Below are 26078 nucleotides of genomic sequence, written 5' to 3' on the forward strand. Positions count from 1 at the left end.
TGAGGAAATGTTTCATTAGTTTTATTGGCTCTCTGTGGAAATACATAGAAACTGATTTATTTCGGAGGGCCCCTTCTGCATAAAAAGCACACCAATCACATACAGAGTAAAATTGACTATATTTAATCACATTTTACAGCAGAGGCCTCCAAGATGCAAAGCAGGGGGTAACATTTTATTTTCTGTCAGGTTCACAATCATGTTTCTTAGCAATTGTCACTGAATGAGCAAAAGTGGTAAAATATTAAGGTAATAACACAGTTATGGAACATCAGTGATTCATCAGCTCCTTTGTACTGATGGAGACATGAAACACTGATTTTTTTTACATCAACAATAGAAGTCTTGGTATAAAAACTGTGTTAACTTTGACATCCACTTATTCATTTAGTGATTGTATTATTTGTTCACTTATTGAGCATGCAGCTCATTTAGCATGACGTGCAGCCTTTTATAAGTGGCTGACCTCTGTGATGAGTTCACTGAGCAGCAACAGCGAGTCGACACATCACTGTCACCAGTCTTTAGTAAAATAAATGTCTCTAAATGGTGTGTGTTCAGTTTGCAGCGGAGGTGTCAAACCTTTAGCTTGATGCCGAGCCACTTTGTGTCAGCTGTCATGTATGACCGCCGGAGGTGCAGAACAAGTGACTGGAGTGAAAGGCTGAGGATTTATGAGCCAGTTGTTCCTCAGCCCAGACTCAGAAATATGTTTAAAAACAAAAATAACTACAGACAGAACTGAACACCATGAGCAGAGGGAAAGCTCGTCTTTGTTAATGGTCCGTGTTACCATCTTCACACTAAAAGCCATGACCTCCCTTTGAGTGCTAAGTTGAGAGTTATTCTGCCATTGGTGCACCTACCTCGGAACGCCCAAAGAGTCAAGGTGAGTCCAAAGAAACGATGTCACCGACAAAGAAGCAGAGTGAAGATGCAAAGGACCAGTCCAGGTAGAGAAGTCAGAGGGAAGCTTGTAAATATGGTTCTTTATTGCACACATGACATTTGTTTTCCTTTTTTTTTTTTTTGGTGTGAGCAACAAAAACTGGCATTACATGTTTTACACCCTATTCAAAATTCTCAGTCTACTTCTCTATAAAAACAAAGAAACACAAAACAAAATCAAGGCTACTTCACATAAAAACTTACAACTCCACGAAAAAAAAAAGAATAAAAATCTCACAGATTTTAGTGCATCACTATATGGATGAGGAACTTACAGTATATATACTAGATAAATTTTTAGGAAAAAATGTATTATAGTTTTTAATGCATATTTATCACAGAAAAAAAAAACACAAAAAATCCAGTGGGGCTAAATTTTCCTCATACTGTGTTTTGGTAGCATTTGCCCTTTGACCACCTGAGTGCTACATCGATGAGACCTATACTGATTGGTTAACCTGCCGTTTAAGTCATTGGAGGAATGTTCGTTAAACAGAATAGAAGAAAAATAAAAGATTGACAGGTGAGAAGGAAGTTAGTAGATAAATACACTGAATGCCCTGTGACAGATTTGGAAATGCACTGAGAACTCGGCCAGAGGTGGCAGCAGTATGCAAACAGCCACTTAGTGCATACTGTGGTCCAATAACAGGAAAAAGGAGCAGTTCTCAGTGAATCAAATCAAAAACAGGACCCATTAAACCAAAGGTTAATGGAGGGAAACTCCTGTGACCAAATTACCTACTTTGGTCATCATTTCCCAAATTTATGTCTCAAAGTGTATGTACATTGTGCGGGGGAAAAAGCGTTGGCATTTAGTTTTTTGTGCTGAGAAAAGAAAAGAAAAAAAAAAGCTTTTGGTGAAATAAAGGGAGACAGAAAATTGGCACTTGAACGATAAAGTACAAAAATATATAATTTTCCAATTTCAGGAAAAAGGCACTTTTGAACTCACAGAAGAAATATTTTAGGCAGTGTTTGTAACACATTGTGCTCTGGAAAAAAACTCGCCTATGTCTTTTTCTTTTTTCCATTAGCTCGGTTTTTGAGGCGAGCCATTGAAAGTGTCTGACATATAAAAGGCAAGGCTGCTAATGGACGGATTTATGCTCAAGTTACTTATGACAGCACAGAGGAGCCAATCAAAAACATGAAAAGCCAATATTACATTAATACATTTAAAAGGCTAATGGCTGACAATAAATGCACAAAAGTAGAAAAAAACCCACTAAACAACTGTTGGTTGCCAGTAATCCAATCTGTCTCTACTTGCTGGTGTACAGGCAGGTGTTATAGGTGAAAACACCCGTTTTCAGATTAAAGACACAAAATGTTAATTTGAGTGGAACAATATGTTAAATTTGGCATTAGACATTTATAATCCTTGTTTTTTTTTTTTTTTCTTGCTGAGGCATGAAAAGAATCAACAGTTAAGGCCACGTTGTTTTTGTTGTGCAGATTTGAAAAGGCGGGAGAAAAATTCTGGAGGCACCACTCAGTGGGTTAAAGTAATAATCAGGATTAATGAAGTTAATCTTTTGCTCATGTGTCAGTGTCAATACCTTGAATTAGCAGGAGGAAGAAAGCTGAATAGAGAGAAGAGCGCTGAATGAACCCTGTGATGAGTGAGCTGACACTGTAGTAGAATGAACAACAACAAACACTGGCAGTGTTTCAAAGAAACCACCACCCCACTCCCCCCAAAAAAATCATAAATACCAGCTAGCTGAAAGCCATATCAGCATTTTACACTGAAAGGAATAGTAATGTTGTTTTGATCCCAAAGTACTTCTTATTGGCTCGGTGGTACTGGTGTGTGTCTAAGCATTATGGATGCTCCCAAATGGCCCAGTATTAGCACTTATATCAATAAGCTGAATGGGGAGAAGTGTTCACCAAACAGCCAACAGCTGGTGATAACTGTAATGCTGCTATCCAGGCATAACAAGCCATTGAAGCCGCAAAAAAAGAGAGAGAATGGGGAAAGCTTTAGACGATCACACTTAACTGTCATCTATAAATTTGCCCCGGGTATCTATTGCAAATAACTCACTACGTCTACAATGTGTGGTGATGAGATATTCTGCTCCATATTCACAGTAAATCTAAGTCTTTTGAGATGACTAATATGCTGTATTTTTGCATAGATTGTGTATTCTTACACTAAATCATAGTAGATAGTTGTTTTTTTCCCAGTCTGTCTTTGGGATGAAGTTGTCTTGACTCTTAATATGGGCCAATCAGTGTTGGTTTGTTGAAGAGGGGACAGCTGACCCAAGTTAATCAGTGACTTCCAGACCCCCCCCCCTCCCAAACCCTTCCTGCCATCATCATGAGTTCAGTGACACAGAAGGACAGAACTACTAACAAGAGAGTTGTCTCTAACAGAGACGACGAGACACAGCAGCAGTGTTGGCACTGAGCGGGGAGGGCAAGTATGAAGAGTGTCAGCAGATTTCTCCAGCACAGAGGTGAGAGTGCGTGAGCGGATCAACTCGTGCAGTTTCCAGTTAGGTTGTGTGCGTCCATGTTGTGTTTGTGTGTGTGTGCGCGGGCGCACACATGCGTGCTTGGAGTGATTGTCTGTAGAACAAATGTGAACAATGAAGTGTTTACGTGGTGTGTGTATCAGTCAGTGTAAGTGGTGGCCAGACACCAGTTTTAATTGTGTTAGTCCGTGAACCAGACCAAGGTAATACATTCATGAAACTGGTTAAAAACACAAGACAAAATATCAGCAAGTTAGTAAAATTCTTACTAAGAATGTTTTATTAAAATAAATGCCAAGAGGTTAATAAGAAAAATAACAGCATACACCATGAAAACTAAATGCAAGCATGTAAAAATACTTATGACAAGAAAACTAATAAAGTAGCTAATGAGTTAAACAAGCTGGGAATTGGCAAGAAAATAAAACAAAATATAACAGGAAAAGGCAACACTCCCCACAAGAGACAGTTTTCAAGATGTAAAAGAAGAGGGGAGGAAGAGAGCCATTTAGGAGGGGAAAAAGTAGTAGTGGATTTCATAAAAAAAAAAAAAGAAAGAAAGAAAGAAAGAAAAAAAAGCACTCAAACATGATTAATATACATATAAAATGAGATTAGAAAAATACATTATAAACCTGTAACAATGGCTGTTAATTACATTATCATACATGTAGTAGGCAGGCCAGAGAGAATACGGTAGGTATAGAGTTAACCTTTCACCTGATGGACTTATCCAGCCTTTCACAATGACACAGCAAGTTGTAACATTGCAGAGGGAGTTTTCTTAATACTGTCAAATGCTGAATAGCCATCTCTTGCTCCACTTTAATATTGCATTTCAATTTAAAACAATAACACTGAAAAATAAAAATTCATTGACCTTTCGGTGTAACAGCATGATGAAAGAGCTATGAATAGGAAAACAAACTGCTAAGGGTAATATTGTGATCTAACAATTCCTCAATTTAATATGATGGGTTTGCCACCTTCCGCTGATAAACTGCTGGTTGTTTCAACAGCTGAAAACTATTTGGCTGTAAAAATAGACTTGATTATTTCGTTAACCAGGATTACCTTTGTCCATATTGAATCTCATGATTGTATTGATAGCTTGCTGTTAGAATGACATCGAGAGACACCGACACGGACAGGGTGTGTATCAGTTTTCAGCTTTTGACACAAACAGGAGTTACACCAACAGGGACAACTCCCACTTTCTAATCCATCCCCTTGAATGTCAGCTCATTATCAAAACAAGTGGTGGCAGACTACTGCATTGCTAATGGCAGTTCAATTTGTTCCAGGAAGGTAGTCACAGTCACCAAAAATCAGGACAATATTTTATATGATCATTAAAATCTAAATAAAAAAGAGAACAAAAATTGCTCAGACAGCAGAGTAAAGGGCCATCAAGTCAAAGAAAAAGAAATAAAAATAAAACAATTTCAGGAAGACAAAACCATGGCACATATTTTAGCTGGTCAAAATGACTGCTATTCTTTTTGCATAGAATAACTTCGGTAGCGCCACGTTACAGTGGGAGCTACCCTGCTCAACTATTCAGAGCATATAACACTAGCCATTCTTCTCTGCGCCACTTGGTGGGTGCTGGATATTATTGAACACAACTGGAATACTCAGAAAACAGAAACCACTGTTGATAAGGCACTTTGATTTGATCTTTTTAAAACTCTCTAGGTGTTTGTCTTGCTCGGACCCTTGCTAGCTTTCCATGGGTTATGACTGTTTTGGTCTCCGTCTTCCTTTCCAATCATATACAAGGTAACAGCACTTTCCCCTCAACCACTCAGTTTTTCTGTTTTCTCCATATACTGTTTTAAACCTTTTTTTATTTTTATTTTTTTCTGATTTTGTAACTGCAAGTAAAGTATCAAAAGCTAAAATTGCCAAAAATAGAATTTTTCAATGTTTTTCTCTTCTCCAGCACCCTGTAAAATTATCTATTTTTTGTTCTCTTCTGTATTTGTATATGCAATGACAGATATCTACATTTTTATATATTTATATATAATTATATATATATATATATATATATATATATTTATATATAATTATATATATATATATATATATATATATGTAAGACGTATGTATAAAGCAATTTGAACAGGCAGGCATGGCTTTCACATCCTATTTTTTCTTGAGAGAGTTAAACAAAAGATTGTGGGGCTCAGGAGCTGGACTCTGACCACAGGGAAATGTGACACATTGTGGATGCGCTTTTGAACGATTTGGTGTTTTGCTACTAAAATAATCAAAGTGTAAATTGCAGGAGGGCTGAAATTATGCCCACCTAATGGAAAATGTTAAACTGGGGAGGAAACTAAAAATTTTACTTTTAAGAAGGAAAAAAATGCCATATGTTAAGATGTAAAAATAAAAAAAGAAAAAAGAAAAAAGTAAATAAACAATGGCAATATGGCCCATGAAACAACTGAATATAGAAGCCAGGTATGGTGACAAAAGTGCCAAGTTTCTTAGTGCCCATCCCCTTAACAATTTACTCTAAGTGAGTAGCATGTTGATTTAGTGTTAATAGCCTGCTTTCACCTCCTCAGAAAAAATAGAGCATTAATGGGTCAAAAATCATCTAACTGAACAGCTGTCTGCTCCAGCTGAAGACAGGCACCACAAACTCACACCCCAAACTCTAAAATCACAAAGAGAGCCCTCTGTGAGACAGATGCATAATCGCAGATATAATAATTCATTGGAAAACCCTTTGGCTAAATACGCACACTTAATACTTTTTTTTGTCTTTTTGATCACAGCTCAACTAACTCATTGAGATATTTTCTAAATACATTAGGCACTGAAAATGAATGTAGTGTGGATGGGGGCATAGCAATGGTCAGTAGCTAATAAGTACTGCTCCAATGTCCCCGAAGCCTCAGCACACCCTACTTTCATTGTAGTATTAATAAAAAAAAAACAAACAAACAAACAAAAAACAAAGCACAAACACATTGACACATTAGCCCGGTTTTAAACTTCCCATCTTGCCCTTCATCAATTCTGCAGCCTGCTTAAAACAAAAGATTGTGTTTTGTTTTCCAGAGATAACCACCTGCCTCAGAATGGCTAGTCAATTTAAGCAAAACTAATTAGTCAAATATGAAAAACAGAGAAACCAAAATCTGAGTGAAGAAAATGACTCAAAAGTAAAGCAAAATAAAAACAAATAAAAGACAGGAGAAAAAAAAAACCCACATAAATCATAAAAAGCTCCTTTTGCAATCATTTCAGCCATGCTTTAAAAAACAAACAGAAAGCTGTTTGGAGGGGCACACCCAGAATGTGTCAGCTCATAATTACATCTTAGAGCTCAATAACTGCACTACATGTGAAAATGACAGAAATTAAACAAGTTAATGTGAGTGTATGTTCTCTTTCCTTCTATTTCTTTTTCTCTCCCAATAAATGGGTGGTTGGGGTGGGTGGGGAGGCATGAGGGGGCAGGTACGTTTTTTGTTGTTGTTTTTGTGGTGGTGGTGGTGGTGGTGGCGCACATTTGAAGGTAGGGTTATGTCATTACTGTGAAACCAAATGGTTTGCGTCAAGTTTAAGTCACACAAGTGAGGTCACCAAATCAGAGCAATTAAAGGGGAGTGGGTGGGCAGGGTGGGGTGGGGTCTTTATTGCTATATAATTCAGTGCAGATTTATGAGTAATACCACAAACACTTCCACCCAGTCTATGATTCATGAAGAAAAAGAAAGAGAATGAATGGGAATTGAACTCAATGAACAGAGGGAAAAAATGAATATTACAAAACTTGTTGGGTTTTGTTGTGTTTCTGTGAAGATTCTGCGTTGTTTCTATTTTTTGTCAGAACGTGTTAGGGTAACTGTACGGGCAGGCGCCTCTCTCTCTCACTTGCGTCCGAGAGGCTAGCAAAAGGCAATTACCAGTTAACTGATCAGCAGGCAGGCTTGGGGCGGCTCGTCATTGGGTGAAGAGTTCAGAGGTCAGAAGGTCATGTGTTAGTTGCCGGTGGCGGCTAGGTGGTTAGAAACAAAAACAAAACAAACAGAAAAAAAAGATAGAAAGGATATTAGTGTCAGCAAGAAGAGACTGGAATGACATCATTTTAACAATAAAATGAATGCAATCTCTCATGTCGCCCCTGCTTCTAGCTCCACAGCCAATATGAGATGACCCCAGCTAATATCATTAAAATCATGACGTCGTCACATCATGATCTCGACTGCTAAGCCCTCACCCTGATTCATGTTGGTTGGCGGTTTTTAATTTGAGCGCACATTGCCCCTTAACCAAGAAAAAATTATAAATAAATAAATAAATAAATAAACATAAGCAAAGAGAGGTCGAACAGACAAACAAGGTAACAAAAAACAAGATTCTAGTGTTTTAGTGTCTTTCAATTTGAGTGCAAGTTACAAACAGTGTGATTAGTGGTAAGGAGGACTTAGAATAAATATTGTTATGTGAGGGATAACTGCGGCTAGTGTTAAATGTGCAATGAATAGATGAATCGATGTTTTCCGATTCTTTCTCTTTATTTAGCAGTATATTTTTATATAATATAAATATACACAAGAACCATAAATACATTTGATATAAAATGCTCAAATATAAATTGACAGTACCTCATGTACAACTGAAATATTAAAAATGTATTTTAGCTTTGTTTCAATATATTTGCAATACACTGGAAAGAATGCAAGCTACCTCAGCTTATGTCTGTGCGTGTCTGTCTTCCATAGAAAAATAAAATCCAAAATAAATTTAAATTTCAAGGTGAAATGGTGCCTGGTAGCAGCATGGCTACTTGTCTTCTGCATTCTATGTCTCTCAGATACAGTATAGAAATGCTTCTGCATTTTCTTTTTTCCTTATGAACTAAGGAGATAAATCATGTATGGGAACAAGCCTGCCCCATTTTAGGCTCTAATCTCACATCAGAGGAATGTCATTATACACCTTCAACACTGCCTGCAAAGTACTACCTGCCTTGGCTTCACAGCTGCATGAACCAAAAGTTGTTAAGATCACTTGCCTGAGCTTTGACATATACATAGTCAACACCTTTTGTATATGTTAAGTACTAAATGTAAACAAAATGTGCATAACCACAATCAACCATTTAGCTGGTGTGTGGATGTATGGGGTAGGGAAGGTGGTGGGGGGAGGGGGGTGGTGGGGGTGGGGCAAACAAAAAAATACAATACAGACAATATACAAATTCCCGAACTAAGGCATCAAGGCATATTAGGCATAATAATCATTGAAATGCATCAGTCAATAGCAGAGTGTAGCTAAGAGACTAAACTGACCTCTGTCAGCGGTCACAATCCTTTGGTAAGGATGGACCCGCGTGTCATGCCGTCTCACTTTAGTAGCCATTGCACCTAGGTTGTAACAGGTCCACAAGGTTAGAAACCATTCACTTTTAGGAGGGGAAAAAACAGTCATCTTTTACAGTAATAACATTCACATTTTTAACCATTATCAATATGATGCTTGGATAATACAACAATACACAGAATAACAACATAATACAGATTATAGTACATTTACACACCACATCTTTTTTTATGTGTAGAAAAATGCAGTAGGAAAAAATAATACATCCTTTTTGGAGATTTTCTTGGTATTTAAAAATGCATAACTTAAGTAATAAAATTCCACAGTGCTCAGAATTACATAGAGGGCTCTTTGAAAAGGGGGCAGGTAAAGGGTACAGGCTCCTGGGCTGTCTGCAAAAGTAATGTCTCGCTTTCTGCGGGATCCAGAAGGGGATTGAGAGAAATTTGTCTCTTTATTTTGAAAGGTGGGGAAATCCAATACAGCGCTAATGGTAATTGAATAGTGCCAGATACCACCTGGCTCTCCCTTGCTCTTTCATTTTCCCTTTCCTTCTCTCAGTTTCTCTCCAGGTCAATCTGTTTAATGGCAGCAGAGGCTGTCATCTACCTCCTATATTTGTCACAACTGATCTGAATGCAGCGCCTCACACTGCCTCGTATAACTGACACTTGTGAATAAACAACTGTGTGTAATGCATGTTCAAGTATTGCAAAAACGTGATTGGTGCAGGCATTAAACAGGAGAGAGGGGGGCAAAAGTGAATCAAACCCTCTCAGAGGAAGATGGGATATGTGAAATAAGTTCTAAGATTCAACAAGGATTTGGTTCTGGCATTGTCAAGTTAAGAGCAAGTTTTGGCTGATGACTACGCATCCACCTACACTACTTTGAGGCAGCAGATGGCCTGACATTTCCTTATTCTCAGAGAAGCCAATGGCAGCTAGATACTGTAGCGCAGGCAGTCGAGCCAAGCGCATGGGTAGTTGTGTGAGTATGGGAGTGCATGTGTTCCACAGGGCCCTGTGTTGCTGAAGGCACCAATCGATAGTGTGAGTAAATAAAATGCACTAAGCTGGTGTAACCCTGCAAGTTAAAGAGAGAAAAGCCAGTCAGCTGCCCCTGTCTGTTCTACACATGACTCCCAGAGGCACCTCAAATCCACAGGTCAGCTAAAATCACACTTATGTCTGCTGCTGCCAAATGATGCCAGACAACATTAGATGAGTACTTCCAAATTAAAGCTGAAAAACAACCGACAAAGGCTTTTAAATTCTTTGCTTTTTTGATAACTCTAGCCTCGCGCAACATATATTGTTCATATCAAACTATTGTATGCATGGAGGTTTAGTTATTTCTTTGGTCGCAGATGTGTTGAGCTTAAAGCACCATCGAGAATAAATATAATGTATAAAGCCTGGGAGTGTACTGTACTCCTGACCCAGAAACTAAGGGGAACGTGAGGTACTAGCACAGACCTCAAGTTCAAGAGGGGTAAAGCTAAGACAATTGGGAGAGGGGAAGGAAAAAGAAAAAAGGGAAGAGTGGAGGAATTTAATGAACATCCCCAATGGGAGTGAGAGGGGGACGATCTGCAGGCATCAAGGCCTGCCTGCAGAGAACAGTGCTGAGAAATTATTTCAAAAGCTGCAGAAATCCAAGGGGATCTGCCGCCAGACTGAATATGCCTCTAGGCCAGTGCATGAAAGGGTTAGAGAGCAGGCTGCGTGTATGTGAGCATGTTTCTGTCAGCGTGCCTCATTTCTCACTGAGCCAAGTCCTCCTATATAAACCTTGCAGTAAAGAGGCAATGTCAACCTGAGAGCATAACTGTTTGGTGAGAGCGCAACTAAAAACAGTGGAGTAACCTCAGTCTAAATGATGACCATATCTTTCCAAGAGCCTTGCCCTCACAAGTTTTGTCCCCGTTTGTCATTTTAATATATAGTGTCCATGTGAGCCACATAATGTAGCTGGTCATTCCTTTACCAAGAGCTTCACCAGCACATCCACCCTGTGAGTTTGTCTGTTTTGTTTTTTTTTGTTTTGTTTTTTTGGTTTTTTTTTTTTGGGATCCTCAGGTGGATACAACATATTTACCTTTCAACAAGTCCTGACTGTGGCTCATGGTAGCCGCGTCCAGCACCCCAGCTCCGGGGTAAAACAAGCTGCCCTCCTGTCCAGGCTGGCTAAAGTTGGCTGCTGTACCTGCAGCACCCATGCTTCCCCAGGCTCTCTTACCTAGAACCCCACTGTGCTCGATGGGGTACTCCAACAGGGAGGTGGGTGCCAGGGCGTAAGGGTACTCGTATGGGGTGGTGTAGATAAGCCCGCCATCCGGTGTGGGAGGCACCAGGGTGGGGGTGCCATTGGGCAGCATGGCAGCCATCTGAGTGGGCCGGATGAGGTTCATGATGGGGGCCCCAGCTGGTGTTGGGGGCCGGAGTGCCTGGGGAGGCAACACCTGACCTGTGGGAGCTGCTATGAGACGGGGGCCCTGTGCGGCCGCTGCCGCCGCTGCAAGAGAGAACGCAAGGGTGGCTGCCATAAGCAAGAGAGAAAAGGACAGCAGTAGAAAGAAAGAAAAGACAAGAGATAAAGTAAAGTGTGGTTGATCATAATCACAGATGAACAGCAAAGGGTGAAAATACAAAGGAGGAAAAGGAAGGGGAACAGAAAGTGGCAGGAGAGAGGGGAGGAGAGGGAACAAAAGGGAAAATTAGTCCATGCAATGATCATGGTGGTGAACCACAAAAGCCACAATTTGTTGCAAAGGAAAAGTCAACATAGCGAAACAAAATAAAAATAACCCCTCACACCAAAACACAAGAAGCACAAAATGCTGCTGACATCCCAATGCAGTCAAAGCATACCAATCACCATGGCAGCTACACATTCATCTAGTGGAAATGGCAAAGATGAGGTAAAAACACACATCAACAGAAATGGAACAGTTGACTACATAGGGAGGAGATGGTAAGGCTTATGTATTCAACATGAAGGTCACTGGGGGGGGGGGGGGGGGGGGGGGGTCACGTCTAGATTTTTCAGGATTCAAAGAAATGTTGACTCTCTACAAAGTCAGCAGTCCATTTGGATTGAATGGTGTTTATAAAAAAAAAACAAAAACAAAAAAACAACACACAAAATTAACATTTTCAGGTGCTTTTGCCTAAGCATGTGTTATATGCTGTGCCACACAAGCTTCCCCAAATTATTACACAGTGAAATTAATCACTGTGATTTCATTTCACAAATTTGATGGGTTTCTGATGATGTTTAAATTAAAAATTTAGTAATAATTAATAACTTAACCAAGACTTAAGACAAAAGTGCAAAAAACTGGACTTGGACCAAATTCAAATTACTCTTTGTTATTAGGAAGCAAACACTGTAGATGGGTGAACCCGTGACTAACATGCAGAGTTGAGCAGGTAGAACACGGCAATGTGTTATAGAGTCTGCTAAGAGCAAGTGATACAGAGCAATTGCATCTGGAGTGCAGCGTGGATGAAAAGATGGTTGAGGAAGAAGGAAAAAGAATGGAATGGAAATTATCCTACTCATGGGGGTGTGGGGGGGGTAGGTAAACATGAATTGTTTGTAGAGCTTGAGAGACAGAGAGAGAGAAGTCTGCAAGTAGTCAGAGATAATTTGATGGTATGTACATAGGAGATCTGACTACATATTAATTTGATGAAGGTAAACAGTATTAGTGAATGTGAAAAAAGTATGTTTATTTCTGATATAACTAAGTATGTATAGTCTATGCAGTAAAAACAATTAGTCGTACATGGTGAAAAACAGAGGGACTATGTAAAAAGTAGATCTGTGTATGAGTATTCATCTTATCTCACTTACGCGTTTTGACGTTATTGTCTCTGTATGTCCCATTGAGAATCGCGAGCTCCATCAGCTGCATCTTCTTCAAATTGTCTTCTCCCTCCGCCTGTAAAGAAAAAAATCGTAAATCAATCATTTGAATGGATATGCACAAAATTAGATCATACACAAATTGCTCAGTGACTGAGGCCCATTGCAGTCCAGCTGAAACAATCCACATGGCAACCATCCCACTTTACCACGTACCCCTTAAAAAAGTTACAATACAGCACCTAAACAGTTTGGACATGACGTGATCCATTCTCCATGAGGACTGGTTGGATTGGATTTTAGGAAAACAGAGATAGAGATAAGCTAAAGTGCTGCTGTCATGGCAGAGTGCCTTGTTGTTACTAAAATGCTGACAGAAACATTAAGTGTGGAATGCATATTCATAATCCATATCAGAATGATAATTACTGTAATTTTCTGTGCTCCCTTGTGCGCAATCAAATGCGCAATAACCGACCTGGCTAATGTCAGTCCTGTCAATTAATGTTTGGATAAATAAATACAAAAGCAGCAGCCACTGTCATTATCGCCAAATTAGGGGACTGAAATTATTCACGGAAAGCAATTAAGATAGCACCCCTCCTTCTACTCACCCCCTCCACCACCACCCACCCCATTCTTTTCTACACCCCCCCAAACTCCATTTCCTCTGAATCTACCAAACACTCAATAACCATGACAACACAAAAGCCCCTGTGATTTTCCAGGTTGTACATCATAATTTAAGCAGGGTGTTCTGTGAATTACTCTCCAAACTGAAGGGTGCAAAGGAAAGCTTTTGAAACCTTTCTGACCTCAGACTCACCTCAGGTGAACTATTCATTTCAAGCTTTTTGCTACTAAAAAGGGTACAGCTGTGATGGTTTTTCACTGACTATTTCAACACAAAGATTTATGCACATGCACTCTGCATGTAAACACATCACCTACACACACAGTGATGTGGAGGCAATAATAAAGCAGGAAGGCAGATACTGAACCTCCCAGTTTTCTCTCTTCTACCTTTGAGCAGAGTGTCTCCTGCACAAAGTCACAGTTCAACAACAAGTATGCCGCTCCATTCAGAGGACGATAAGGAAAGAGAAAAAGAAAGGAAAAAAGAATGAGGGCTCAGAGTTAAGCCCTCCCCTGAGACTCCTCTTCAACACAGCGACAGAGAGGGGAAAAAGAGCGAGGTTAAGCAGAGAAAACGTGACAGAGGCTGGTCTCCCTGCTAAATGTAAGGCATTGGTCTCAGAGCAGTTATAGTTTTTAGCTACAAGTGGGTCTGTTTGTGTTTAGCATACCACCAAGCTGCCAATTAACCAAGCAAGGAAATTCTCTCTCTCACACTAACTCCACAATAATATGCCTGTTTTTTCTTGTAGTAGTTTTAAATCACAAAAACACCAACATTTTCCCCAACAAAAACAGAAAAAGGAGTAGTAGTACAAAAACTTGTGTTGCAACATATATGATCCACATTCCGGATGGTATACTGCAAGATGTATACTGACCAAATGGCTTTACATGACAAAAAATATCAAATTATAAATACACAATTTATTTATTAAAAAAACAAAACAAAGCCTGGTACAATAATCTTAGTTAGGACTCATTGACTAACTAGTTAAAACTGTTTGAACTTTCTTTCAACACACCTACACACACCCCCAAACTCTCACTCATTTCTCTTAAAATGTTGCCAAGCCTTATTTTGTTCTCTTACCATCAGCCTTGGTTGTGAAGAGATAGCCACTAGACATACAGCATCAACAATGGTAACTGAATTGGGCTAATTGAACATGGCCTAGGTCAATGGCTAACATGAGCAAGCAAACCTTCCTCAATGAAGAGTCAAAATCACTACTAATTAGACACTGCAACCTTTATGTAAACACTTGTACACATGAATGAACAAGCCCTGGATTAGCTGCTTATCTCACCTTAAAGTGTGCAGACTAAACAGCACTGAATCGAATTTGTCGTTATTTTTGCTTCACTTTTTTTTTTCTTCCTACCTTCTTTTCTGTTACTTGCATCATAAATTAAATCAACCCATGACCTCTACAACCTTGTAATCTAAAAAAGCAAAAAAACAAAACAAACAGACAAAAATAAACCCCACTAGTCTGCTAAAATGCACTAATGACTCGTATGAATCAAAGTAGCAGTTTTTTTTTTTTTCTTTCGTTTTCTTTGTGTGTGTCTCCCTGAAAACTGTGTCAGTGGTTTTTCGGAAGTAGGCCAAGCTGACTTGTGAGACAAAATTGAGGGAAGAAAGGAAAGAAGGCTCAAGAACAAGAAAATATAACATCACCAGATGCAAACCATCAGGGTGGTGGGCAGATGGGTGGGTGCTTTATTCCTTCACATCTTAATAGTTTTGTGAAAACGATAAACCTTACCTGTTACAAGCATTCCCTAACACACACAGGCCTGCTGTCTCCCAACACTTGCTGAACTCCTTATTCTTTTCTGTTAAATCAACTGCAAGTAGCCTTCATGAGTAAAGTGCAACTGTAGAAACAGTTATTGGTGACTAGTCTAACCTGAAAATCCAGTGGAAAAAAATGAACACATTTTGAGATGAGACTCTCACAAAATATGCTGCATCTCAGCAAAAATACATGCTGGGATATTAGTGTTTGGGATGAGTGTGTTGCAGGGTGATGGATCTGCAGGATTGTTGGGGGGGTGCCACCTAGGCTATCCAACATTGCCTAGGTGGCACATTGCCTGTTGAGAGGAGAGAGGCATAAAATAGAGGGCAGCGAGAGGGGAAGAGCGCAGATGCTTCGGCTAAGATGAGGTGTGAGCTGTTGTGTATGAAATGTGTGTATCCCCAATGGAGTCCTGCTGATATAGGTCCATTTTCCCACTAACACAGTTTGTTAGCTAAAGCCCCTAAACCCTGACAGATCACTTTTGATTTACATCTGAAACAAGCTCATTTTCCCCATCAAAATACACATTTCCTTCTGTAACATTTCCATACTTTTCTCTGTTTTTTTCTCTTCAGTGTTATGTGGATGTTTTGGGAAGTGTTGACAATGTCAGCACTCAGGTTTGACTTGAATAACAAATGAAATAACAGCTCCAAAATGGCTGCAGACAAAAGCTGTGAGATCATGAGAAACAAAAAGATAACAGTGGTTTCTAGATAAATATGGATTGACTCAACGCACCATTATTACTTATTCACAATTTTAACTCAAAATAACAGCTTTAAAATCTTTTCAATGGTTGACAGACTGGGAGAATAGCATCCCATACGTCGTCATGCTGCAACCCATCCTATTCTTAGATTATTTAACTTAGGTTGAGTGGGCATGATCTCCCACAATACTTGCTCAATGCCTTTTTGGCACCATGACATACACCATTAAGAATGAGCCACAGTAGGTTTTTTTCCATAGCTAGCTATGTTTGTGCCAAGATAACAATTTTGCATTTGTTTGGATTTGTTTTGTTTTCTGTAAATGAGCTACTTGGTTCTTCTGCTATCCTCCTTGCGAAGCACTTGACTGTTTGGGCACTGTGCTGAACCAAATTTAGTTTGGCAGATCCTAAAGCTACAACTAATGTCTGCAGAAGACGATATTACCACAGCTCAGCAAAAAATTGCATGTTCTTACTTTAAATTTTGTTACATTGGTTGTAATGCCAGTCCCCTACATTAGAAGCACATCTTAGATGAATGTTAGATGAAGAGCACCAGCGTAAACCGTTAACACTTTAATATTGCCTTTTCAAGGTGTTGCCACAATGAACAGACAGACTCAGTCAGTATAAACCATAAATAATAAAATATTCACTCAGACACAGCCATTACCTGGACCATGGACAGGTAAGGCGCATGTGTGTATCTGTAATGATCGGGCTGCAGGAATTCCCTGGAGAGGAATAGCTGCTGGATTACAGAGTGAGAGACGGATGAAAAAAGTTTTTCCTTTATCATCGCTAACATGCACACATGGTTGTGTGAAACAAACGCGCACACCCACACACTCCTGTCCATCAGCGAAAAAAGCCACTCAATAAAGCTGCTCTATCCACAAGAATAAGATTCAATCAATGAGGCCTATTTGTGAAATCAGCAGAGCGGTAAAAGCTATCAGGGAGGAGCAAGACACAGGAATGAGGAAAAAGGAGGAGGGGGGAAGAAATGGCAGATAGGAGTGCTGTGAGCTACAGTAGGTGAGCTGTGCCCAACTGCCTACCTGGCGACCCCATGATGAGGTCACTAGATGGATGCTAGATCACTGTCATGCTTCACTCTATTGTGCCTGTTCCTGATCAAGGCTTGTGGCCATATGTTGATGAACACAAACTGCAGCAAATGGCAATTGGAATAGACAGCAGAGCTTATGCTCTGCACTACATATATGCTGCGTATATCCATGTGACAATATCCAACAGATGAGTAGATGTCATAATGTTTCAAGAACTGCACCCTCACTCTCCCCTGACACCCCAGTTCTGGGCCTTTTGGATCTCACCGTCAGATAAAGACAACAGGCGCCTGGATTAGTTTGGATGAATTTGCTCATGTCTATGGCTGCAACTGCGGGGGCGTCTTTGCTCAAATCTGGCACGCGTCACCGTCTATGCAGCTCAGCTTGAAGAGATGAAATGATGAGCGAGGGGAGTAAGACAAGAGTAACAGAGCTTGTGCAAGAGAAAGCGTGAATGACTGAGTTGGTGGAGGGATAGAAAGATATTGAGGAAGAAGAAAGGGATAGCTGGAGTTTATGAGACAAGGGAAAACAGACAGCGTAGTGAAAACCAATTTGTATGTTCCCTTGTGGGCTGACACTTGCTAAGGCCTGCTTTCCTTCCCTGCCCTCACTGTCAGTCATCACAAACTGGCGCATGCACACATACACACACACATCTTAGGCCTTAGTAGGGCCAGGGTCACGCTCTCTCCAAACGACTCCAATTACCTCAGTAGTAAACACAGCCTGCCCTGGCTGCCTCCTGGGATACAGGGAGAAGCAGAATGTGTATAACAGAGAATGAAAAGGGAGGGGAAAATTCACCACAGCGGAGAGGAGGAGGTGGTATTGGGAACCTTTGGGAGGGAGGAATAGATGACTTGATGTAGAAGGGTGGGAATGATAGTGGCGGCAGCTGGTTTTTCTCTCGTTACCCTCCCTCTCTCCACTCCCTTTCGGTTCCTTCCCAAACTCTAACATCTGGAGGAAAATGATTACTCTCCCCTCGCTGCCAAGACGACTTATCAACAATTCCACACTCTCCAGAAGCAGAGTGTTAGAAAAGAGGAAGGAATGAGTACTTGTAGCAAGCTTCAAAATGTCTCCACACTAAATAAATAAATGACAAAAAAGTTTAATCAACTCAAGTCAACTAAAGCAAGTTTGGAAGCAAGATTGGGGTAAAATATAAAAATAGATGCTGTGTGCAACAAATTTGACTTGGTTGTTTTTATACACAAAAACATACACTATTAAAAATGCATGTATGACACATATATAACATCCCTTTTCTTTTTCATACAAAAATAAATGAATTACTGCAGGAAAAGTAAAAGTACACACATGTGCATAAACAGACATACACACAACAACTGTAACCTTTTCTCATTCATAAAAAGCACTGACGATTTTGGACTAAGTGCGGCATGTCCTTTTCCAAATTCACTGCGGTGCTTTCAAAGGCAATTTTCTTTACTCTGCCTTGCTCCTCAGCTTTTGTGAACATATCTGCCAAGAGAATCAGGACTCAACTGTATTTTCTTTTTCCCCAAAGACTAACAACGCAATCTCCTGCAACCTCTCCTCTTTGACTGTCTTCCACCTTCACAACACTCCCATAAAGCCTCTTTATTTCTCCTTTACTCATTTGCTCCCTTCCTCGCTCCCAGACAGCTCTGTTAGCAATGTGCACCATTAGTCATGCTAAACCACCAACACACTAGCTCATTAGCATAGAAGAAAACCTGACTCCAGTCAGATTATTACAAACACATCACGGCTGCTCCGCCCCATTACTGTCAATCACACAGCTTACTGAGGTACAGTTTAAAGTATCACATTACAAAGTCAGTAACTAATTCTTCTGTTAATACTGTCTGAATCATAACAAAGCTCATAAGTGCCAGGGCCTCCAGAGTAACAGAGCTGCCTCTGTTCTGTCGGATGTAGCGATGATGTGTGCTCAGGGTGTCACAATATGTTCATTCAATCAGCAGAGCCTATCTTACTCTCACAGCTTCTTTGTGGATACCCATAAGATGCAATGCAAATACTTGGTAACAGAAGATGCCGGGCTCTTAAATCTGTGAGACTCATCACAACCTTTTATAGTGCTGGACATTAGTGAATTAGGTAGCCTTAGTGCTCTGTGCTAGCCACATCAATATAAACTGACACTCAAATACAGAGACTCTGTGCCACCAACGGGAAAAGGAGAGGAAAAAGGAGAGAGGGGGAAAGAAAATATGTTTTTTGATTCAGTCCCTGCACTCTGTAGAACTGAAAGGGGGGAAAAAAAAAAAAAAAAAAAAAAAAAAAAACTAGCAGTTTTTCTCTCTCATCAAAAGCCTTTCCAGTAGTACAGGGGAAAAGCTGTGCGGAAATTCTGAGTGATCTTGTTTATCCTCAGAAACTGGGCTGGTATTCCATGTAACATAACAGCATTAAGAGCGGATTAAACTTCATATAAATAACCTAGAAAAATATATACAGATTTAACCGCATGATTTAGACATATTATTAAAGCTCGTTGGCCTGTACCGGCTTTGACAAACAGATGATGTTACAGGCTAAGCGTAGGGGAGGGAAGGCCATGTAGTCTCAACATGTTGTACAGCCAACAAACAGCTGTCAGTTTTTCCTGTCCCCTATTTTTCATCATCATCTGTTTCTTACTGACCAATAACCGAAAACCTACCAAGAAATTTCTTTCATAGGTCATCCCAGGCTGTTTTCCTCAATTTGCATGCAAAATCTCTACCTTTTCATACACTGTTATTCCATTTCTTCTTCCACTTTCACTTTCCTCCCCTCACTTTATCCCTCATTCCACCAGGCTGCCAGACGGTGTATTGTTCTGTCGCTGCGATCCTTTAATGCCATCCAATCGAGCAGGGAATATCTTGAAGGGATTTGGCCAGGGATATTTGGGAGCTTTAAATGCTGCTGGGGGATTTGCATCAGATTCAGAGAGATCCTGACTCACAGCTGATCATTGGAGTCTTCTAAAACAGAGCTCTAAGTGCCTACTGAAAGACGTGGGATTCAAACCTGGAACCTTTTGGATATATCACCCAAGATATTAGCAGTCAGTCAGCAATTTTTACAACCTCTTAAGCATATCTTGCTTGGGTGTTCTTGGCTTGTCTGGATCCATTCAATTTAAAAGCTCACATAGTCCATCTCTGCAAATGTGCAGCATTCTGTCAACAAACATCCTCACGCTAATTTACTCTTACTACTAAGTGTAACCTTAACCCTATCAACATACTAGGCCGAGTATGGGTCCTCAATGACATTGACATATGTTTGTCAAGACAGGACTTTCACTATCATGATTTTTTTATTTTTGAGCACAGACTTAGTTGAAGAACCGCATAACACAATGGCTGTTCCGTGTAGCTCTTTCAATGCATAGCATAGAAAGTATATTCTATGATTTTATTATATTTCTGTTAGAAAAGTTGTGTTGCTTCTCTGGCCATACAAAAACAAAGCATTTCAATATGACATCCTGAACAGGAAAAAAAAAAATCAAAAAAAAAATCATTGGGTTTAGTTCTACTGTGGTAAAAACAACCCAAGACCCACTGAGGGAAAACCAGTCAATGCAATAGACAGCAAAATAAAGTGCTGCAAACATAGCCGCTAACAAACAAATAGTGTGAAAGTGAAAAAGGGACTGAGTCAGATTGGGGGGAAAAAAAATAGTGGAGGAGCCTCAACACTATAGACATCATGGAAGATGCAAAGCAAGCCATCAGAGTTGGCTAGTGGGACTGAGAGAATGGAGTTTGAAATGACTTGAGCGATGGCTGGCAAAGCAAGGCATCACAGACTGTAAGGCTGAATTTGACGGGTGGCCTTTGGGCTCTCTAAACGCTGAGCTCTACACAATCCTATTTTCCTGCCTAAACACTGGGACACACAGTCACTGAAGAGGCAGAGATGAAAGCATGGTGTGTGTGTGTGCGTGCGTGTGTGCAAGTGTGTTTGTTCCCACTACACAGATGTTGATGCTTGGCCCTGGTAAGGCCCCAGGGGGAAGCTCAGAAACTACTGCGGGTAGACAGTGTATCAAGTGTAATGTGTGTGTGTTTGTATGAGAAAGACAATGAAACAGAATGACAGAAAGACAATGTGCATAAATCTTGATCAGCACTGAGCCTTTGGAGTTGCATGGTCCTAACCACAGCTTCACTAGAATCAACCCACATATGCACACACTAAAACATCCACATCCACAAATACACACACACACACACACACGCACATGCACGCACGCAAACACTTCTGCATTTTCGTGCTTCTTTGTAAGGGGATTAAGTGGACCTTCAGAGAGAAGCAGGGAGATTGGCCAGGGGCCTGCAGGGTCCCTCCCCTCGTCACTAGAGGACCAGGGCAGATTAAAACTGCCTGGGCCTCTCAGCCTGCCTTGTTACTCGTCTCCTCTTTTGCCGTACTGCATTAGGACACTTGAGGAAACCCCCTGGAGGGGCCAAGCACAACCAGGTGGATTAGGAAGGAGGTTATTTTACAATGTGAGGGACCTGCGTGGCTGGGGACTGAAATGCATGTGTATGTGTGTCAACTGAAATTAAAAGGACATTACAAGTGAGCAAGGCAATTTTATAAGTGGCGCAGAGGGCCTGTGTACATAGAATGCACCTTCGCTCAGGATCTTAGCTGACTTAAAAATCTAATGAATGAGACAGGAGAAGAAACAGGATTAATTCCCCTTAGAGAAAAGAAATGAAACAGATGGATTAGCAATAGGATGATGTTTCAAGGAGAAATAAGTGAAAGAAGAACTCAAGAGCGCATGAGAGAGAAAGTGCTAATGGTGGTGTGGTGAGGTTCAGCTCAGGAACAAGGATGACAAGTTTCCAAACCTTAGGACATAAAGTTGTGGTTTAAAATAAGTGACTTAAAAGCAGTATTCTTCACTCTAGCATTCTGACATTTAACCTTGTTAAACTAATGTGTATTAGCAATTAATGGTCACTGCTATGAATTATATGACATAAGATTGTATTTCTCTCCATTACATATAATTTACTTGACTCTAGAATGTGCCTCACAGTAACACATCTGTGTTACTGCGCCACTCTCTTTCTTCCCCAATTGTCTACACCAGTGAGTTGATGAATGACAAAGGGATGGAATACGTGAGGGAAGCTGGGTGAGGAGAGGAAACATGCCATTCAGCACAAATGTTATTGCAATCTTGCAATCTGAATCTATTCCCTTCCTTGGAGTTTTCACAATTTTCTGTGGCTGGCTCTGTGACCAGACTCTTGATGATGAGGAGAGCAGAAGGGAAAGGAATTCAAAGTAACACTGCTTCTTACTATGCTCTAGTGATATTTGTGAAATACTGAATCCCCACAACAAATAATGAGCTTACTATAGGCATGCCCCTGGATAGATGCACAATTCTAAATTAAACACAAACACTCCAGCGATTACAAGGCCAATACATTAAACTGTTCCTTTGTCTGGATGCTTTAAATTGTTGATCGTTATCTGATGATAATTAGCATTTCTCATTATGAATGCAGCTTTATTTTATCACACCTGCTGTAGATAGTTTGGCCGTGTTTTTCTGCTACAAACAGAGAAAGTGGGCAAGGTCTCAATTGACTGAAACCAGCTGAGGAAGTCTCCCTGCCTTTCCTTGCTGGGGCCATGAAATTAAAAGAGGAGGAGGACATGACCAGGGAGGGTTGCCAAGCTTAGGCAGATTGTTCCCTACAGGGGTGCTGTTTCTTTAGGGTCAGTACCACCTGTCCACCTGCCAGGAAAGGAATAGAGCTGGTGGGCAGATGGAGATTTGGAGGGGAGGAGCCCTCAAGCCAAGAGCGAACCAAGGCACCCCTGCCGGGGCTGGTGAAGAGGGACATTGGAGCACATGGACGAGCTGAATAGTTATCCTGGTATATTGTAAAGCAATGAAAAATTACAGTATAGGATAGTGTGTCACTTAAGGATCATCAAAATATATTCATGTTAGCACACAATCAACACAATCACACACTTAAATAATGTAGTGGAACTATAATACTTTGAGACTTTTTAAAATTGTATAGTAGCCTGTTGTGAGGTTTGTGACCTGTGTGTTGTTAACAGGATGTGGGAGCCTCAGGCCACTGTAGATACAGTCATAGAAGAGAGTGCTGGAAGGTCTCTCCCTTCAATCACCCAGAGAAAGAAAACAGCAGACAGCAAGAGACAGGGCATATACAAAACAAAATAAGAAAACTAAAAGGACACACATTGAGGGGCACTGAGGACGAGGAAAGATTGGCAGAAAGAAAACAAAGGGAAAGAGATAAGTACAACAGGAAAATAAATGTATACCTTTACTTCGATGGATACTGCATGCAGCATTGGAACGAGGCAACAAAATTCAAAAATGTCTGTCAATGGCAGTGTTACACATAATTTTCTTCTTGTGTGTTATGGTACACATTCAGACACTACTTATGAAAGGAGATGAGAGAAAACATTTTGATGGTAGAAAAAGAGGACAGAAAAGTATGCAAACAAACATACCATCAACACTGGTTTTCAAAAGAGTGTGGTGGTTTCCCTTTCTGCACATTTCGGAGGTGATGAATACAAAAATAATTTTTTCTTTCTCCTTTCCTTTTGGAAAGGCATGAGGCCCAGGTAAAAATAGCTTTCAGACTTTCTGCCAATAATTGTAGGTTATTTGTGGTTCTTGTACTTGATGTTATTGGTTGTTTTTTTACAACCATTTATTATCAAACCATTCTATACTGGTGAACTGGTGGAGGAGACAGTCTTTTACCTGACATGGCCAATTCTCACACACACTAATCAGTCAAATGACCTGTGGTGGTGACCATTATTGGCACATACTTTGAAAAAGCAACATCTGTTTCACACGTTAAGGTTGTCAGTTCCAATCACCTGTTTGCATCCTCTCGATCATTTATAACAGATTGTCATCATACAGCATTAGAGTTAGCGCTTTCCTGGTTATTGCATTGCAATTAATGTGTGTGTGAAGTACCTGTCTCAAATGTATTGGGAGGTTAAAAAAAGGACCAAAAGGCTGGGTAAATGAGTGCAAAGAGTGTGAGGATGTCAAGATGGATAATGATGAAAGTGGAGGACAAGAGGATTGTTGGCAGTCTAAGGTCACCCTGCCTTCAGCCCAGTTCCGGTCTCAGTCACACTCTACAGGCAAAGTAAGAAAACAGAATAACAGCAATGACGGAGGAGCTCAGTGATGCCGTCTTGCAGCCTCAAGAGGAGGTCAGTAAGTCAAGGAAGCCAATTAAAAAGATGATTAACATTCATGTGGGAGATGCAGTGTCTACGTGCAGGTGGGACAGGCCTACTATTCTCACTCCATCTCTCACACACAACCAGTCAAATGTTTGGACACACTTTCCTACTCATTTGAATGAGAAAGTGTGTCCAAACCTTTGGTAGTGTATATATAGATATAACTGGAGCAACGAGCAGTGTCATCCAGCTTGTTGTAACAGCATTGTCCTGGGGGTTTGGCGATCAGAAGGTTAATACGATCCAATCCAGCTCCCAAACTAGCCGCATGAAGGTAATAACAGCCAACAGGGAAAGAAAGGATGCCAGGGTGACTAAAACATCTACCTACCGCCTATCTGCAAGGCTTGCAAACCTACTTGACTTGGAATGCTTAATGGGATGATACTGGGAACTTCTGTTGTTCATGACATTTACATTTCTAAACTACAAAGCACAGAACCAATATTATCTTTCTCACATAATGTGGTGGTGTACATCTGTCACTACCTTAACATAGCAGCTGTAGTGCATGCCTTGGTAGCTTACAGGCAATACCTCTTTTGGTAATGCCGCAAATCCAAGATGTCCAGGGACAATAGAAATGCACAAGTTAGTTTCATGATGCCACAATGGGTTGCAGTCATGTCACTCAAACAATTGAAGGGCATGTGTCACCTTAGCCATGCTCATAGTGAAGTGCAAGCTTCTGACCATGAATATAACTGGATACGACACATGACAGAGGACAATTGGGGGGGTGATTAAGAGTAAATAAGAGAAAAATGGTAGTGATAGGTAGGCCCAACAGAGAATAAACATCATTAATTGGGGAGGCACACATGGTTGGATGCAACCAGATGGTGTTTTGTACTCATTTGTCATACACTGCTGACAGAGAGGAGAGTGAGAGCTAGAGAAACGGAAAGAAAAACAAAAAGGGATTATTATTGATTGCAAAGTCAGTACACTGCTACCTCAAACAGACTTCCACTGTTAAATTCCTGCTTTGCTTGTTCTGCATCGTCTTCTCCCTGTGCTTTTCTTCTCTGAGTGGCTCTGATGGTGCTGCTATTGTAACACTCTGCAAAGCCGGATGCATACTGGCGAGTACAGACAACACCCCGCAGATCGCCAAACTTGGCTTCTATTAAGGTCCATCTGTCTGCCTTTTGCAAAAACACCCTCTAATGTATGTTCTTCCTCAAAGGTGGTCCAAGGCAGGGCATGAGAGAAATGAAGAGAAATTCAAACTCATGGAAGGAAGAGACTGGAGTAAGAACAAGGGCATATAGGTCTCCCAATAGGTAAACTTGGCCTAGAAGGACTACTATGAGAATGGTGAGGCAAACATGGCGACTGATGGGAAGCACTTACTTTGTGAACCACTGCCAAGGTATGTATAAAAATTTAAACGGAAAAGAGGAAACGCTTTCTTAATTTCTATAATGTGCACTAGACCTATACAAGTGAGAAAGTGCAATGGAAAGATAGAAAGAATCAAAAGGAGTCTGGAGCACAAGAGGGAGCGATAAGCTGATTCCAGGAAGCACGAAAGGGTTCTCACTGTGCTGCAAATGGAGAGTTGTGCTCGAGGCCCCTAGTATGCTTGGGCTGCTAGCATGCTCACATTGTTCTCAGCAAAGACAGTCTCATTCAAGAAGACATGCACTTGGCTCTCAAGAGCCAAAGTGCCTAGGCGCCAAGTCGCTCATTCTTTTTCTCTGTACTGTTCCCCTTTCAAACTTAACCTTTCCTGCTTTCTCAGTGTGTGTATATGTGTGCATGCATGTGTTTCTGTGTGTGAGAGAGGCAAAGAGAGTGTGTTCAGAGAGGAAAGGCTAGGGAGCCTACTCTACATGCACTGTAGGTACCTTGCGGCAAGTGCCAGCTTTCAATGTAC

At 40.6% G+C, this 26078-nt stretch overlaps 1 protein-coding gene across 8 annotated transcripts in view; it reads right to left on the reverse strand.

The window, feature by feature from the left end:
* Positions 1-6857: 6857 nt before the first annotated feature.
* Positions 6858-26078, reverse strand: part of qkia (QKI, KH domain containing, RNA binding a) — a 67407-nt gene continuing 48186 nt past the window's right edge. Inside the window, exons 5-8 of one of the 8 annotated variants that reach the window (XM_029493827.1) lie at positions 12648-12735; positions 11028-11327; positions 8756-8830; positions 6858-7458 (exon numbers count right to left, since the gene is read on the reverse strand). In XM_029493827.1, coding sequence (XP_029349687.1) covers positions 7442-7458; positions 8756-8830; positions 11028-11327; positions 12648-12735 — 480 coding nt within the window. In that variant the 3' untranslated portion in view covers positions 6858-7441. Of the gene's footprint in view, positions 7459-7479; positions 8831-10886; positions 11328-12647; positions 12736-26078 lie in introns of those variants that run through there. The other 7 variants (XM_029493823.1, XM_029493829.1, XM_029493828.1 and 4 more) reach the window with 7 other exon arrangements.

The sequence above is a fragment of the Echeneis naucrates genome, chromosome 22 (assembly GCF_900963305.1).
Source record: "Echeneis naucrates chromosome 22, fEcheNa1.1, whole genome shotgun sequence".
Lineage (NCBI taxonomy): Eukaryota > Metazoa > Chordata > Actinopteri > Carangiformes > Echeneidae > Echeneis > Echeneis naucrates.